General features: G+C 36.0%; 1 protein-coding gene across 1 annotated transcript in view; it reads left to right on the top strand.

Annotated features, from left to right (window-relative positions):
* Positions 1 to 2,354: 2,354 nt before the first annotated feature.
* LOC143184456 (interleukin-1 receptor accessory protein-like 1-B) overlaps positions 2,355 to 16,074 on the top strand; it is a 117,449-nt gene continuing 103,729 nt past the window's right edge. The window contains exon 1 of the mRNA XM_076386701.1: positions 2,355 to 3,053. Within this exon, the coding sequence (XP_076242816.1) occupies positions 2,842 to 3,053 (212 nt within the window). The 5' untranslated portion in view covers positions 2,355 to 2,841. The remainder of the gene's footprint in view (positions 3,054 to 16,074) is intronic.

The following is a 16,074-nucleotide window of genomic DNA, read 5'->3' as shown; positions in this document are numbered from 1 at the left end:
TTTCGTCCGTTTACACGCGTTCGCCGCTCGAATTGTTTGCCCTCGAGAGTCGAGTAAAAGCAAAGCAAACATTGCGATCCCTCTCGCTACGACCTGTCCCCTAAGTTTGCCCGCTATTTCTATACAAAAAAGAAAAATCGTCCGCACGAGACGCGAAGAAAAAGACGATAAATCGTCGTTCTCGGTACGCTCTCGACCCTCTTAACGTTTCTGAAAGTTCTCGAACGCATCGATGACAAACGTCCCTTCTGCCAGTTTTAAGTTTTAAATTTAAATATTTGAGAAAGACAATGGAAAAGGCACACGATGTTTTTAATATAGATTGGTGATACTATTAAATAATTTGTGCAGTTTTGCGTCCATGTCACAAAGTTTTAGAGCTCTGATATGTAAATACCCTTTGTTAAGGAGGAATATGTTAGAGTTCTTTTTATGTATAATATGAATAAGATCTAATGAATTCATAGTGCATTTCTTTTGAAGTTAAAGTAGAATGTAATCAACGTTGTCATTTAACAAGTAATTAGAGATAAGATTTGAGGCAGTTATCATTCAGAATCTACATTTCAATTACTAGTTAAAATAATTATAATTAGATGTATCCTGAGAAAATTGTTTTTCCTACAACTTATTTCCTTGTGCATTTAAAATGCTTTGATAGGCACCTGCTTTTCACTTCTCTAGTTTTCTCATTTAATTTTTTATAATTGACTCACCAATGGCTGCATCTTCATGGCTCCCACATTCCTTCATCCTGAAACATCAACAAAAGAATTATAAAAATACATCACAGTAGCATCTTTCCTCAGAATATTACAGAATACTATGCACAGCTTATATAGTTTATGAAACCACAGTCTTCAAAACACATAATAATCTTTGACAGTGAGAAAGTACAGAAATACATACACTACTGTGAATAAGTATCTGGACACTTTCATATTATGGCAAATGCATGAAATATACTTCAAGTAAAATTCTCTAATATAGCTATGACCACAGATATTATATTAAACAATTATTGTACAAGGTTTACAAACATTGATGAAAATATAATATTTGATGTCAATTATATAGAATAAATAAAGTAAAGTGAAATCCATACATTTCCAGTAATATGAAAGAGTCCAAATATTTATACATAGTACTGCAAATCTAAATATATGTTTGTATATCGCAGATGTACTTCAAAAGTGATACAACTCAATAAACGTGATTTTTGAGTTACAACGATGATTAAGTTTGATAAATACATCCCTATTTATCATAAAAGGTTGACTAGCTACACATAAAAATTATAGAATTTATTCAAAGAACTCTTCAAACATAAATTACAAATTATTTAAACAATAACTAGAAAATCATTTAATCAAAGCAACTAATACATAAATACTTTTACACTAACTATTCAAGTAAGATAACTTTCATTCAGTAAAACTACTCTCTATGTCAATATTATGTATTTAGTAAATACTCTTCTATTTATTTACTGATTTATTTATGAATGTTATATGACCCTTTGATTTGCATATCAGAATATACAAGTAGAAGAAACATTCATACAGTGAAAGATACAGAATAAGAAGAAAAACAGAGAGAACATATGCAAAGATAAAATGGAAATAAACTGCATTAAAATATCTATATTAAACTTTTCTCCTAAACTCAAATAATTTAATAAGTTCAACTTATAGAGGTAAACTTCCACTTCTAGAAGTTTGGTTACTCTAAATTTGAGTTACACAGTTAAAAAACGCACCTAAAAACGCGATAAATAATTCAAGTCAAAGTAAATCCCATTTCGATTTACAGAAATTTCGAGAATATTTATTTATTTAAGAAATTTCAAAATATTTCGACTTATCAAGAATAAACTGTATTACCATCACACTGACTACTCACATACAAAACCCACGTGTCCCGCTTTTAAAACTCTCTCCACTCTCATCCACAGCTTCCACACTTTCCACCACCCCCAACAAAATTCAGCAAAACACAGAACGAAGTCGTCCACATCTGCCTTGCCCATCGTCTCGCAGGACCACGGAAAGTTTGCGTGAAAACAGGAAAAGAAAGCAATAAAACGCCGCCTGTAGCCACGCGTGCCGAACGGCCCGCGGAAGAAGACCGAGTCCCGCCGAAGCTGGCCGATCGAGCACGAGGCAACAGGCGGCTCGTTTCAAACTGCTCGACTCGCTGGAGGGGGTCTCCCGAAGCAGCGCGCTGACAGTAAGCTGCCGACCTCCACAGCGCGCGTGTCTGGTGCGCGTCTTGCCGCGCGTTCTCGTTCTCGCGTTGCCTCCCTCAATCCCAGCGTCGTTACATCCCTGGAATTCAATTCGAAATTTCAACGACTGGCGCGAGCTATAATCCACAGGTAGCACAGGTAAAAATAATACCATTAACTCGAAATCGAATATTCGAATTTGAACTTGCGTCAAGTGACGCAAGTACGACTTAACTTTCGTTACCTCGTCAGAGCGACGATATTCTTGAGATTCTCTGGACGATCGAAGGGTGAGCAACGTCGGAAGTAGATGGTCGCGCGGGAGGGATGGCCTGTGTGGAAAGTGGCTGAGCGGTGACAAAGACGTATCGAAGTCGAGTGAACGCGTGCCCTCGAGGCAAAGTCGCTGGTGTTTGTGTCGGTCGGAGCAGCGTGTTTATCGCTGCCTCTGCGAACCTTTCGGACACGTTTTCTTTCTCGAGGAGACTTGGGAACGTGGGAACGCGAATTCGATCGCGAGTTGGTGCGCGTCGGTGATGGCGTCTCTTGGGAGCGAGGCGCGCGAAGTTTGAAACTGCCCATTGACTATCGATTCGCCCGCGAAATCTCGGAAGATGACACCTGTGGAACGCGGCCTGATCGTCGCGTCGTTCTTGACTGCGATTTGCCAGGCGAACGAACTGAAGGACTACTGCTCGATGCACAAGTTCGACAATTTGCCAGGTGGCCTCAGGTTCACGAAGGAGGTGGTCACGACGGAGTACGCGAACATCGGGGCGTTCAAGGCGCTTCACTGCTGTCTCAGGGGATACAGGAGCATCGAATGGTGAGTGCTGATGCTTCGAAATGGAATTGTTTCTTCTAGGAGCGTTGATCTTAACCGTCTATGGGCCGAATCTTTTTTTTTAATGTAGACAGTTTGCACAGCCTTTGTTTTGGTATTTCTTTATTTTAGTCCTAGCAATATTCGTAGCATGAATATTGGTATTGGTTGTCTCGGAGAAATTAGAGAATTTTTCCGAAATTCTCGTGATAAAACTAAAATTATTTGATAAAATGTTGATAAGTTAACATGTAACCTCAAAGTTACACGGGCCCATAGAGGGTTAAAGCGGTTTTTCGAGAGATCGATGTTTCGTTAAGCGATTTCATCATAAATGGAATTTTTTAATATAGAATCGGATCAATTTTTGTTTTTAAAAAACAGTTTTCTCTTTTCCCTTCAGAAAATGTGGTTAGCAGTTCTCGTTTTTACATCGAATTACATTTAAGAGAGTCTGATAAAGTCTGATTTTTAGTTCTGATTTTATTCGACCTCGATTTGCTTCTTAAAATTTCAGTTTCTAAACAGTATTATTCTCTCTGGTAATTAATTTTGTTTAATGTTCACAAATATAATGTTTTCGCTTCTGGAAGAGTGTGCTCTTTTAAGTTGCATCACTTTCCTCGCAGGTTGATTCACCTATACATTTCTTTATCAAAATCAGAAATTGTTTCTTGCGAATTGATTATTTTGTGGTCGATTTTTCATGAATTGATTTTGTAACTTTCAATTTGTATTGATTTTTTCAACAAGAATCTGCATCCCTTGTTTCGTCCCTCGTGATCTAACCTCTTCGTCGTTCCCCGAAACGTGACGCGTCTGTTTCAACTTTCTCTGTGCCTTGACGCAAAATGACCAATTGAAACCTGGTCGTTTTGCGAGGGGACTAAAGAAGGTTCTGTATATACGTAATAAATACATATATAAATATCCCTTTTAGTTGTAAAATCACAGTAAGAAATAGAAGTTTTGCTTATTTGGTGATCCAAAAATTCATTTACTGTTTACTAACCTGCTGTTAATTAGACGTAGATATTTTGTAATTCAGAACATTATTATTGATCGCGCTATTTTTATTTTTATTTTTATCTATCTATATTAACTTTCAATGCCACAGAATAATGGACTTTTTTCCACTGTCAGGTGGCAGTTTTCAATATTTTTCAATTCAATGCTATTAGATATTCCCGTGTCCCGTAACTATTTTGAAATTGAAATGTTTTTCCCACTTATGACAACTTTCAGGAAACACCACCTGTGTTTACATTCTATCACGCAATCTAATTGAATAATGATACGTTACGTGATGCATAAATAAAATTTGTATTTTTTTTTGACAGTCATCGAATTAATTTACACACTTAACTGTAGATTGTGACTACATATAAATATACGTGTATTATGTTATAATGCATGATGATTCGTCTAATTTGACCACTTGAAATTAGTCGTACACTGTATGCTGCATAATTGTGTGCAATACGTACATCAATTATATGATTTCTGTGAATACCTACGTCAGAATGATTATTTCCATTGTATAAAAACAAAGTTTTGAAATCTTGATGGTTCTCTTTATTAAAATAACAAGAGAATTAGAACCAAATAAACCAATATTAAATCATAAGTCTAGAAAGATTATTTATCGAAATATTAACTTTTCGTGCAAGGAATAGTTCCTGAACGACTCCAATTTATGAAATTAATTACTAAATTATTTATTATTATGGTGATAACTCAAAAATCGCCATTTTCAGTTGCGTCACTCTTCAAATGTGTTTTACGATATACACTAATTTATTAATATACTAGTTTTCTATGTTATATATATTATTATACGAAAACTAGATATACAAATACAAATATCTTCCCGATTCACTCTAATGTTTGAACATTGCTTAGAGGTTAACGCAATGATCGTCTGCCGATAAGTCTGAACGCTTACAGGTTAGAATATATTACCCAATGCGTGGGGAAGCATGTATGAATGATTAAACGTTCGAACGCGTCGCAGTATATGTCCAGGAATGTTTTATTTTCATCTGGTGAGTCACGAATCGTTCGAGGGCCGATTCGAACGGTGATGCTCACATTCGCTCAAGCTGATGCAATTTCTCGTCACTTTTTTGCGAATGCATACCTGGAAAGCTGCGCCTCGCGCGACTAATTATGGAACAGTATTATGCATATTTTTTCGTGCGTCAAATGAACATGTTAAACCGGTTACTAGTCTGTTGTACGACATTGTATTACAGAACGCGATCAAATACAACTGAATGCCCATAGCATTTGCTCGGTTCGTTTAACACGTCTGCCACCTTAAATTCAGTAAAAATTCTATCTCTTTGACAGTGAGTCCAACCTTTAAAAAAATTGCTCTTCATTCATTTATATAATTATTTGAAAGCGTTTTTCCTCGTTTACTATCGCTAAAATTCTGTATATTATTATCATTCATGATTGTGTAACTTATCGTTATTCACAGTCGTGTAAAAATTGTCACCCACATATGGGTGACATGGCACTCGAGGTGTTAAGCCTCGTTCAGTTTGGGCAAGTTACTTGAGTTCAATCGTACGCATCAGTGTGTATTTTTATAATACTAAAGTATTATAAAATATTATATATAATACTTTGTCATATTCATATCAATTTTTCGTGAGAAGCTTGGCAGTGGCACAGCTTTTTAGATTGAATTAAAAAATTAAATTTCGAGGCAAAGAAAAGTTGAGAGTATGCCAACTTCACTTGAAGCTGGAAAGAATATCGAGTCAAGTAAAATAACAAGCTCATATTGGTCAAGTTGTCTCAAATCACTTGCGTTACGGTCGACTCTGTAGTCAGGCTAAACGAAAAAGAGCAACACTGCGAGAATTCGATTTTGTAATGGATAGACAGAGGCACACGATGCTGTGTACTCTTTCTATCAAGCGCAAAATCGGACTCTCGCAGTGTTGCTGTGACTTGAGTACTCTGAACATGGCTTTACGATCTTCAACCAAAAACTGCGAGACTTCCACGGTCCAGAGAGCAGGATAAATTGTTGGTAGGCTTTTCTCGAACTCGTAACGAAGTTTTCCAGGAAAAATTGATTGTCCTCGCGCAATCTACACAAGTGGTTTCCAGTAGTGAGCTATCCTCGGCTCGTTACGTTGCTTTGAGCGTTTCAAATAGTAAAAGGACTTGTAAAGGTCTTTCAATGATAATGTGTACCTTCTTCGAAACGATTTATGGGTTAGTTAGCCTCGGTATTAGTCAGAGATGTGTACTTAACTACTTACTCGAATAAGAAATTATGTTATTTGATCAGAAATGATTTTTGGCTAGTTTCACGTTTTTAACGATCTCCGTCTGAATTTATTATTACATTTTTAATCAGGTAATTGTACCTTTCTGGAATAATAACTATCTGCTTTCTAATAGACTGACAAACAATCCTTAATTTCTGATTCCCATAGAGTGGACTTTTAGTATTTTATCTCTGTTCCAGAAATATACAAATTGGTGGATTTTTATGCAAATATAACAGAAACATAAAGTGAATCTTTAAAAAAATACATAAAGAATACGTGAAAAATATACATATAAAATTCAATACAAGTTGTACTTTTTTATTTATTGATACAACGTATATTTTGAATTTAGAGCTGTTTCTGTATTAAATTGAATTTAAAATAAAAGAATAAAAATAAAGAAAAGGACTTAGATCAATTTAACTTTCAGATACAGAAACATAAAAATGATTTGAAAACAAGTTTTTTAATTGAATTTAATTTTTGCTTCAAGAAACTTGTTTAACTGGTCTTGTTTTTACATCAAATCTCATGCAAGAAAAAATTATTTTACGTATAAATGGAAAATTAGCTTTGACAACTTATTTTAGTTCGATTTGCTTCCTAAAACTGAATTTCTTAAATAATATTATTTCGTCTAACAATTAATTTTGTTTAACGTTCACAAATGGTTTTCAATTTTCTTAAGAAACTTACTTTTTTAAGCTGTGCCACTTTCTTCGCGGATTTTATTTACCTATATTTCTTTGTCAAAGTTGAGAATTGATTTTTTGCAAGCCGATTTCTTGTACTCGATTTTTTAAAGATTCGATCTTCTAATTTCCAATCCACATTGATTTAAAAAATCCGCTTCTTCAACCAGAATCGGCATCCCTATCCACAGCCCATAGCCCCACAATTTTTCAGCCTGATTAAAACTCCCATGGTCGAACGTTTTCCTCGTCCACCTGCAAGTGTTTCCACCGCGTTAGTTCGACCTCGACAGCAAAGGGGATGAAGACCTCTGTAGGGGGTCGTATTTCGTTAAGAAGCTTGTTCGTTCCTCCGTTTGGTGACCGCAGGTCAAGCGGTAGTCGACAAAGGGACGCGTTCTCGAGGGCCTCTCCTCGACGCCCCGATTCCCTTGTGTCCTCCGTCGATTTTATTATTCTCAGGGCACAGTGGGATCTTACCGCCGCCTATCCTTCATTGTGCTCGGCCCAGGTGTCAAACGGTACGTTCGTTCCATGCGTTCGAGGGCTTCGTGCCTGGTTCTCGAAAGGTTGGAGGGTAACGGTCGCGCGCGGGCTTTCGAACAGTCCACACCTGTTACGTCTCTATCGGAAGTGTCCGTCTTCGAGGCACGCGAGTCTCGAGTGCTTGAACGAATGACGAGCGAGTCGACCGACTTCGCGTCGAGGATTTATCGATTCGACATCAATTGGGTTGGTGATCATGAAAGTGGTGTCCAACTTTTTCTTTTTTAAATTCTGTAGCAAGTTACGGTAGTAAAATGTGGTAACTTTAAAGAATAATTTCTTGATAATTACATAGTAAATTGATTCTATATTTTGCAGAAGGGTTTGTTGTAATATAAGTTAGTGTTGACTTTAACTTTTGTGTTTAGCTGAGAACTACCTTGAAGCTTTCTGAATTTTCTTAAATTTCTCATAGCACCAGCAACTGTGAGAAAGACAAAATAGCATGAGTCATATTTCAAAAAATATTAGTAACTATAACTCTCTAATACAAATCTACAAAAGACAATTTATAGTTTTGATAGAACTAAATTAAACTAAAAGAATTACTATTTTATTAAAATATTTGAAAAACTAGTACCTCGATATATTTGAACTTTTTAAATCTCAACACTTATTTAAATATTTGGATATTCGTTAAATAACGAATAAACAATGGGAGTAAATATTTACACAATTATTTAGTAATTGAATGTCCACGATTTGTGAAATCCTTTTAAGGAGATCAACAGTGGGCTGATGCACATAGGTTTAAACGTTTCCTCGACCACTTACCTGAGTTTTTATCTGGGATTTTCCAACGACCAGGTCCCACCGCCAACTTCGAGCGCTGCGAAGCGTAAAAAGTTCTGAAAGAACCGCGATCGTCGCTTGTGCATATACAATATGTATGTATATAGCATAACGCGTTTAAGAATGAAACGGTAGTGCACTCTGTTAACTTTGAAGCTTTTATTAGACTGCGCTGGAATGGAGCTCTGTATCTCGTTCAGAATCGATCGGGATTAACTCGAAAGCTTGGGAAACGTGAAATGTAGTAGCAGTTTTTTTCTTCCCCAATCGCGGAAATGAGAAACTCCGCCATAACATCGTATTCATTATTCGTTAACCCTCCGAGGGAATATGTGCCTCGTTAACTTAATCTTGATAGAATAAATAAACGATATACATGGTGTTTCATAATATGTGAATTCAGGAGTTGATTGTATGATTAAAAACAATGAAAAAAGGCAGATAAACACATGTACCATCTGTCTTCGTTTATGAGTAACGAATTTTCTGTTTTAATTACCTTTAGAGAGGATGCTCAAAATAACCACCTTGTATTTGAAGACAGCCTGTATTAGTCTTGTCATCGATCTGGTTACTCTCCCTATTATTCCTCGTGTTTCTCGAATTTGTTGGAAGCTTTACTCTAATTTCTCGAAAACGAGGCAAAGATTCTTCTTTCTACCTCGTAAATATGTTTTGTGTGATCTTCTGAAGGACCAAAAATGAACAAAAAGCTGGATTCACGCTTCGTGAAGTTCCTTCGTGAGTATTTATAATATTGGAAAATTTGAAAAACAGAAATCCATCGTGTTGAGCAGTCCATAAAAATATGAATATCATACAATAACCTAACACTTCTGTGGCACAGCTAAAAATCGTCGCAAAAATACATACAGATTTATCAATAATTAATTTCTCGAAAACGAGTCAAAGGTGCGCCTTTCTATTTCCTAAAAGTATTTTATGTATTCTCTTCTACATCTCAAAGAACTCTGTATCTACTTCGCGAAATTCCCTCGAGTATTTAGACTATTGAAAAATTCGAAACACTTTGATATCTGAAAAGCAGAAATCCATCGTGCTGAGCAGCACATAAAAATATGGATATTATACATAATAGTAACCTGACACTTCTGTAGCACAGCTAAAAATCGTCGCAGAAATACACATATTTCTCAGCCTTTCATTCTCGATTCGATCGCGCATTCTTCCCTTCGATTCTTCTACGTCTGAACCGGATTTTCATGGAAAAAGGTACCTAGCGATCGTAGTTTGAAAGCGATATTCCATCTCGTGCCCCCCCGTCGTTTGCTCTCCCTCGATTTTCCCCTGTTCCATCCGGTATGCACCTCGCCCGTGACGATTCCGAGAAAAAGCAGGGCAAAGGTTCGACGTGCGAACAAAGGGCGGCGATGCTTTTTATTAGCATTCGAATTCATCCGCGGAACAGTGGCTACGTGGAAAGCATAAATTAATCCTCGGTTTGGCGCTTCCTCCGTGTTTGCTAGCGTTCGCCTTTTCCACGAATATTCGATACCAGGCGTAGAATTTTCTCTCGATTTTTCCGTTTCGCTTAAGCCACGTCCACGATGACCAGAACTGTGTGCAAATAATTCGTGAACTCTTCGTAGAATAGCTGACGAGAGGAGAATATAAACGGTCATCGGGATTACATTGTGTTCAGATGTGGGTACGCTCTGACGATGAGTGAAGATAAGATGATACGTTTCAATGTGTGTTGAAGGCACACGTGTAGTTCCATGAAGCAGGTGTGACATGTATTCTGATAAGGATTTCGAAGTTTGTTTTCTTGATGCAGGATCTGGATTATGAGAGTTAACATACAATTAAATATTGGTAATGGGACGATGAAATATAATTAAAGATTCGTTCTACAGTCTGGATTCTAGGTGTTATAAAGTGTATTTAGTGTCTTCGATTTTTTTGTAGACTTATTTTTGTATATTACAAGGATTCTACAGTGTTATCAAATTGAAATTTCCCATAAGTGCGTAAATATACAATAATAAATGTTAATAAATCTTACAGTAAATAATAAAATATGCAATAATATAAGTGCATACTAAATGAACTTCAGGTTTATGGAAACAATTCTTATAGAAAAGTTTTATAAAGAGATTATAAAATTAGAAAATTACATATTATGAAACCACAGAATTCATAAAAATATAGGAATAAATATAAGCCTAGCCTAACAGTTACGCAATTGACTTATCATAATGTTAAGTCTGATGATAACGTTATCAAATTCCCTAGATATATTAGCTCTCTATTTTACAGGACAATCGTCTTCACATATCACACTTTTAGTTCAAAAGCGACACAACTCAAAAAACGTCTTTTACAAACTACAACCATAAAGCAGGTTAATATAAATAATAAAATATAAATGCCCTTTTTTGAGATGTGACACTTTTCAAGCGAGTATGCGATATAGGATATTCCACTTTTTCCTGATACATACATAATATGTAGGGTAAGAGTACCCACTACTGTGTGGGAGTCGAATACTGTGCCCCACTTTTATTTTCACATGTAACAAAATTTAACACTATTAAATTGAAAATATTAAATTATTATACTCAATTGAATTAATATCATTTAATTTAACCAAAACTGGGTCACCTTACAGATACAGTAATTGCTATATTTACCCTATCCATAGTGCAACTGAATTCGGCAAGCAGCGTGCCTCAACAGAGGCAGATCGCGTCGCCTCGTTTGAGAGTGTCGATGCAAATGCGACGCAGCATTCCAACAGGATAAAACGTCGTCCTTGTTTTTCGAATCAGCAAGTCACTGGAAAAAGTTTTCCCCCAGCGCGTAGAAACCTCCTTTTTTGGGTTCACGGTCGAGAGAGCAACTGGATTGCGATATCCCGTACTTCAGCGAACAATAAGGAACGGTTGGCAAAAACCGCGAGTCCTTTCAGACTTCCGCTGGTTGGTCGCGAAACTGTGGCTTGCTCGAGAATCGAAACACATTCGAAAGTGCACCATACTTCTTCTCGGTCGCGTTCGATTCCACGCGCTCGAAAGTTACGGTACAACTTCCTGGAAGGCGTAGGCGAGCACCATAACCTCGAATTTCATTTTCGGTCGCGCAACGAGAGACTCGGGAATCGCGTTACATTTTTTCGTTTCAGTTGGAAGGAACTCTGACTCTAATCCTAATCCTCGTTGAATGCTTCTTGAAAACCTCTTGGAATCCTGGTTTTTTCAGGGGAAAATTGCGGTAATATCGAATAACCGATTAAGCAGAGGCAGAAATGAAATATATTTGGATACCAGAGCCACAGTGTATTAAGTCCATTTGTTGTCTGTGTGGCTTGAGGCACTTTGGCTCTGGGGGGCAAATATGTGTTATTATTCTAACATTGTATGTAGACTATGTTAATATCGAAACACACTTATGGAGTACATTCCTAGAGTACATAAGAGTTTTCCATACTAGGAAATTGTCACGTTTAGATAATAAATAATTTGTATACTTAAATAAAAAAATTAAAATTGTAAAAATTTAGAAATTTGAAAATTTAAACGTTTGAGAATTTGAAACTGGAAATTTAAAAATTTAAATATTTGAAAGATTTAGAAAATTGAGAGATTAAAAATTTGAAAGATTTGGAAATTTGAATTCTCTTGGAATTCTGTTTTTTGGCTAAAATTGTGGAAATATCCAATAATCGATTAAATCCAGGTAGAAATGAAACATATCTGGATTCCAAAGCCAGTTTATGTATTCAGCCCACTTGTTTGTGTGACTTAATACATTTTGGCTCTGGGGGCCAAATGTGTATCGGTATTTTAATGTTGTACATGTACTATGTTAATGTTTCATTATCTTACGATGCACTCTGTTATTTAATGGAGATGCTTGTATGGACAAGGTCTAGTGTACATAGTTCGTTTGTTTTCCAAATATGGCTGAGCCTCGGAATCGATTATGACCACAGATTGAATATAGAAACTAGACCACATTTTGGGAGATCAATGTACAACTTACATGCATATCTACAACAATACTGTGATATATGTAATACACTGTACGTCATGTATTTAGAAATTTAATGTATACATATAGAAGTATTAGTTTTCTTACCTTTTTAAGTAATTAATTAATTCAACTACTTATACAGGGTGTTCAAGCTGAAGTATGTCACCTAAGTACTTCCTGTGTTTTTAATAACACGAAATTTTGAAAAACTCAACAAAATAATTCTACACAAAAGATTGTTCTTCCACGATATTTCTTCTTCAAAACCATTTAAATTATGACACAAACGATTTCCATGTTATTAATAACAGATATCTAGATGTGTTGTTCGATGCAATAATTATACACGGAATATAATATAATAAAATAATGATATATTCGATAATAAGAACTTAATACACATTTGTACGCTAATGTATCGCGACTACCGCACTTTCTGTTTTCTTTTTATCATTGTTACCAATTTGTGTCACTCGTCACTAAAGACACTACCAACCTACAAGGTGGTCTGCTTCAGCGTGGACACCCTGCATTCTAAAAGCATAATAATGTTTCTGAGTATACTCATTCATATTTGAAAAATTATATACCCACTGCAAAAGCTCTGCCTTGTATTGCAATTCATATGGTGTTACTGCGTTGCATTAGCCTAATGTGTAAAAGGCACTTGCATTAGCACGATAATAATGATAATCGTCAGTTATGTTTATCGATCGCCAGCTCCATGAATTGCTAGCCTATCACAGAAATTTCTACCGTGTGGCATCGTTTCCGAGCCGTAGCTCGCAAACGTGTATACGTAATCACTGGGTTGCCAAGTCGAACAACGTGGATCGCTCATGCAACAGCACTCGCTTGAGTCAACCACAAACGCGATTCGCCTTTTCCTGTGACAAATTGCGATTATCCTTGAGGGTATAATCGCGTATCGCGACGATGAAACCCTTTACCTTCACGTGCAAAAAATGAGACGATATCTTCGTGGAAACGAAGGGCAAAATCTGTGGAGTAACTTTTTAGAGCATGAAAGAGTACACGTCAGAGTACACACGTAGAGTACATTTTTCAAGTATATAAAGAGTTTTCTGTACTACGTAATTGTTGTATTTAGATAGTAGAAAATTTATGTAATTAATTAAGAAAATTGTGAAAAATGTGAAAATTTTGAAGTTTTAAAAGTTGGACATTTAAACGTTTTAGAAATGCAAAAATTTAAACATGCGAAAACTTTGAAGTTTGAGAATTCGAAAATGAGAAGATTTAAACATACGAAAATTCGAAAATTTAAAAATTTAAACGTTTGAATATTTGGAAGTTTAAGAATTTGAGAATCTAAACATTTGGAAATTTAAAGGTTTGAAAATTTAAACATTTGGAAATTTAAAGGTTTGAAAATTTAAATATTTGAAAGGTATGAAAATTTGAGAACTCGAAAATTAAAAAATTTAAACGCTTGAAAATTTAGAAATTTGGGTATTTAAATATTTGACAATTTACATAATTGAAAGATTTAAAAACTCAAAAATTAAAGAATTTAAACACTTGAAAATTTAGAAGTTTGAAAATTTAAACACTTGAAGATTTAGAAGTTTGAAAATTTAAACACTTGAAAATTTAGAAGTTTAAAACTTTAAACACTTGAAAATTTAGAAGTTTGAAAATTTTAATATTTGAAAATTTAGAAGTTTGAAAATTTAAATATTAGAAACTTTAAACATTTAAAAGATTTAAAAATTCGAAAATAAAAAAATGAAAAAATTTGAAAATTTGGATACCTATTTGACAATTTGTATATTTCAGCACGTTTATATTTCCCCTGAACTCGACTAAACTTATTAAATCCAGCAATGAGGAAATGGTTTAACAGTTCGTGAGAATTCCGCACATAGGAAGTACAAATCCGCAAGGTGTAAGTACATACCATAGTATTCAAAGAGCGAAGACGATATACCGCGTATGTGTATGGACATTAAAACGGAATGGAATGGTAAATACATTGAATGTTACTCTTTTCCTGTTCGCCACTGTACGAAAGCCCCGTTCTTCTTTTTTTTTCCGCGAAAGCTATTTTTGGTTCCCCTTTTCTCTTCCTGGTCCGCTCGACACCGAGCCAAGCAAAAATTGACTCGCTCGGAATCGTCAGTTTCTGTTTGGAAGTGGAGTCGACGTAATTAGCAAGCCGCGACGAGCGTTTTGCCTCGAGTAACGGTGAATTTCGACTTTCGTGCCGCGGCTTGCCAGCCACGAAACAGGGAAGCGTATCGCTGGAAAAATAAACTCGGTTCTCTCAAATATTTGTGACGATAGATATCTCTTGCTGCTACGAATCGATGTCTCTCGTCTGTCCAGATCCTAGCCAAATATGTACGCTGGATCATTTGTCTTTCTCCGAAACGATCTTCCAATATGTGCTCGTCCACCGATTTCTCGTCAAGCGTTTCCTGCTTTTTTGAAACAGTTTCGATGTTCTCGGCGAATCTACTTGTTACAGCTCGTCGAGCACGAATTCGAGGGGATCGTTTCCGTGGGAATATAGTGGACACGTAGGTATACGTAACAGGTTGGCCACCTTGGCGATTTCTGATTGGTGGAATTTTCAGGTGGGCGGAGGTTTCTGGTTTGGGGAGATTTGTGATTCGTGGAATTTTCATGTTGATTAATTTTTGAAATTTGTGGAGATTCCTGGTTGGAGATTTGTGATCTGTGAATTTCAAGATCAACCGATTTTTGAGATTTGTGATCGGTGAAATTTGGAAGTCAGTCGATTTTTTAGATTCGTGAAGATTTTGGTTGATGGAAGTTCATGATCGATCGATTTTTGAGATTATTTATTATTCTTATTAGTGGTTAATGCATTCCTTCAGTATACAAAAAAGAAATAGAAGTGTGTATATAATTTCGATATAAAAATTATGCTAGTCACAAAATAATTCACACAACTGTAAACAGTGACACAGATAAAAATGATTATCAGAACTTAGAGATTATACTCCTAAAAATAATTTCAAGAGAGAGCTATAAGAAAAAATAATTCTTTTCATCCTTTCACATATGAATATTGTTTCAAAGTCTCAAGAAAACGCTTTACAGTTTTACACTTTTCCGATTTCTGCCTCTTCGTTCTCTTCCACCTCGAACACCTTGCCCTGTCTCGCCTAGCCACTCTTCGTCTATCTTGTCGCGCTGCTTCAGCCGTGTTTTCCTGTCTCCTCAAGTGCATATGTATTGTTGTACGTCATCGTAGTGCCATCCGTAGCATTCTCACGGTTTCTCCAGCGACGTTGAATTTACGAGGGAAACGCGATAGCGGCGAGCTCGGTGCACGTGACAATTTATGGTACGACCGAGCCTACGTGCCTTGTTTCTTCTGTATTTTCCTACCGAAATTGAATTGCCCGTTGAAGTCGATAGACAACGACGAAGAAAACTGCGAGGCTGGGTCAATATCTTCGTAGAGTGGCGGGGCTGGAGGTAAAGAAGATAAAGAGGAAAACTATTTTTCTAGTAGTGGTTCACTTTTGCCCTCGTTAGCTCGTGTTAGTGATTTCCAAATTTGCTGAAACCATTTTTAATCCTGTTAATGTTGGAAATATCGATGTTATTTTATGGTTTGTTTTAATGATAAGCTGATTTACAAGCTTCTGGAGAAATATATTATTAATAGAAATACCTGGTGCTTTTATAGATGCATATGTTTCTTTCATT

Source organism: Calliopsis andreniformis, chromosome 10 (genome assembly GCF_051401765.1).
Source record: "Calliopsis andreniformis isolate RMS-2024a chromosome 10, iyCalAndr_principal, whole genome shotgun sequence".
In the NCBI taxonomy this organism is placed as follows: Eukaryota; Metazoa; Arthropoda; class Insecta; order Hymenoptera; family Andrenidae; genus Calliopsis; species Calliopsis andreniformis.
This window is presented reverse-complemented; position numbering and strand designations above follow the sequence as displayed.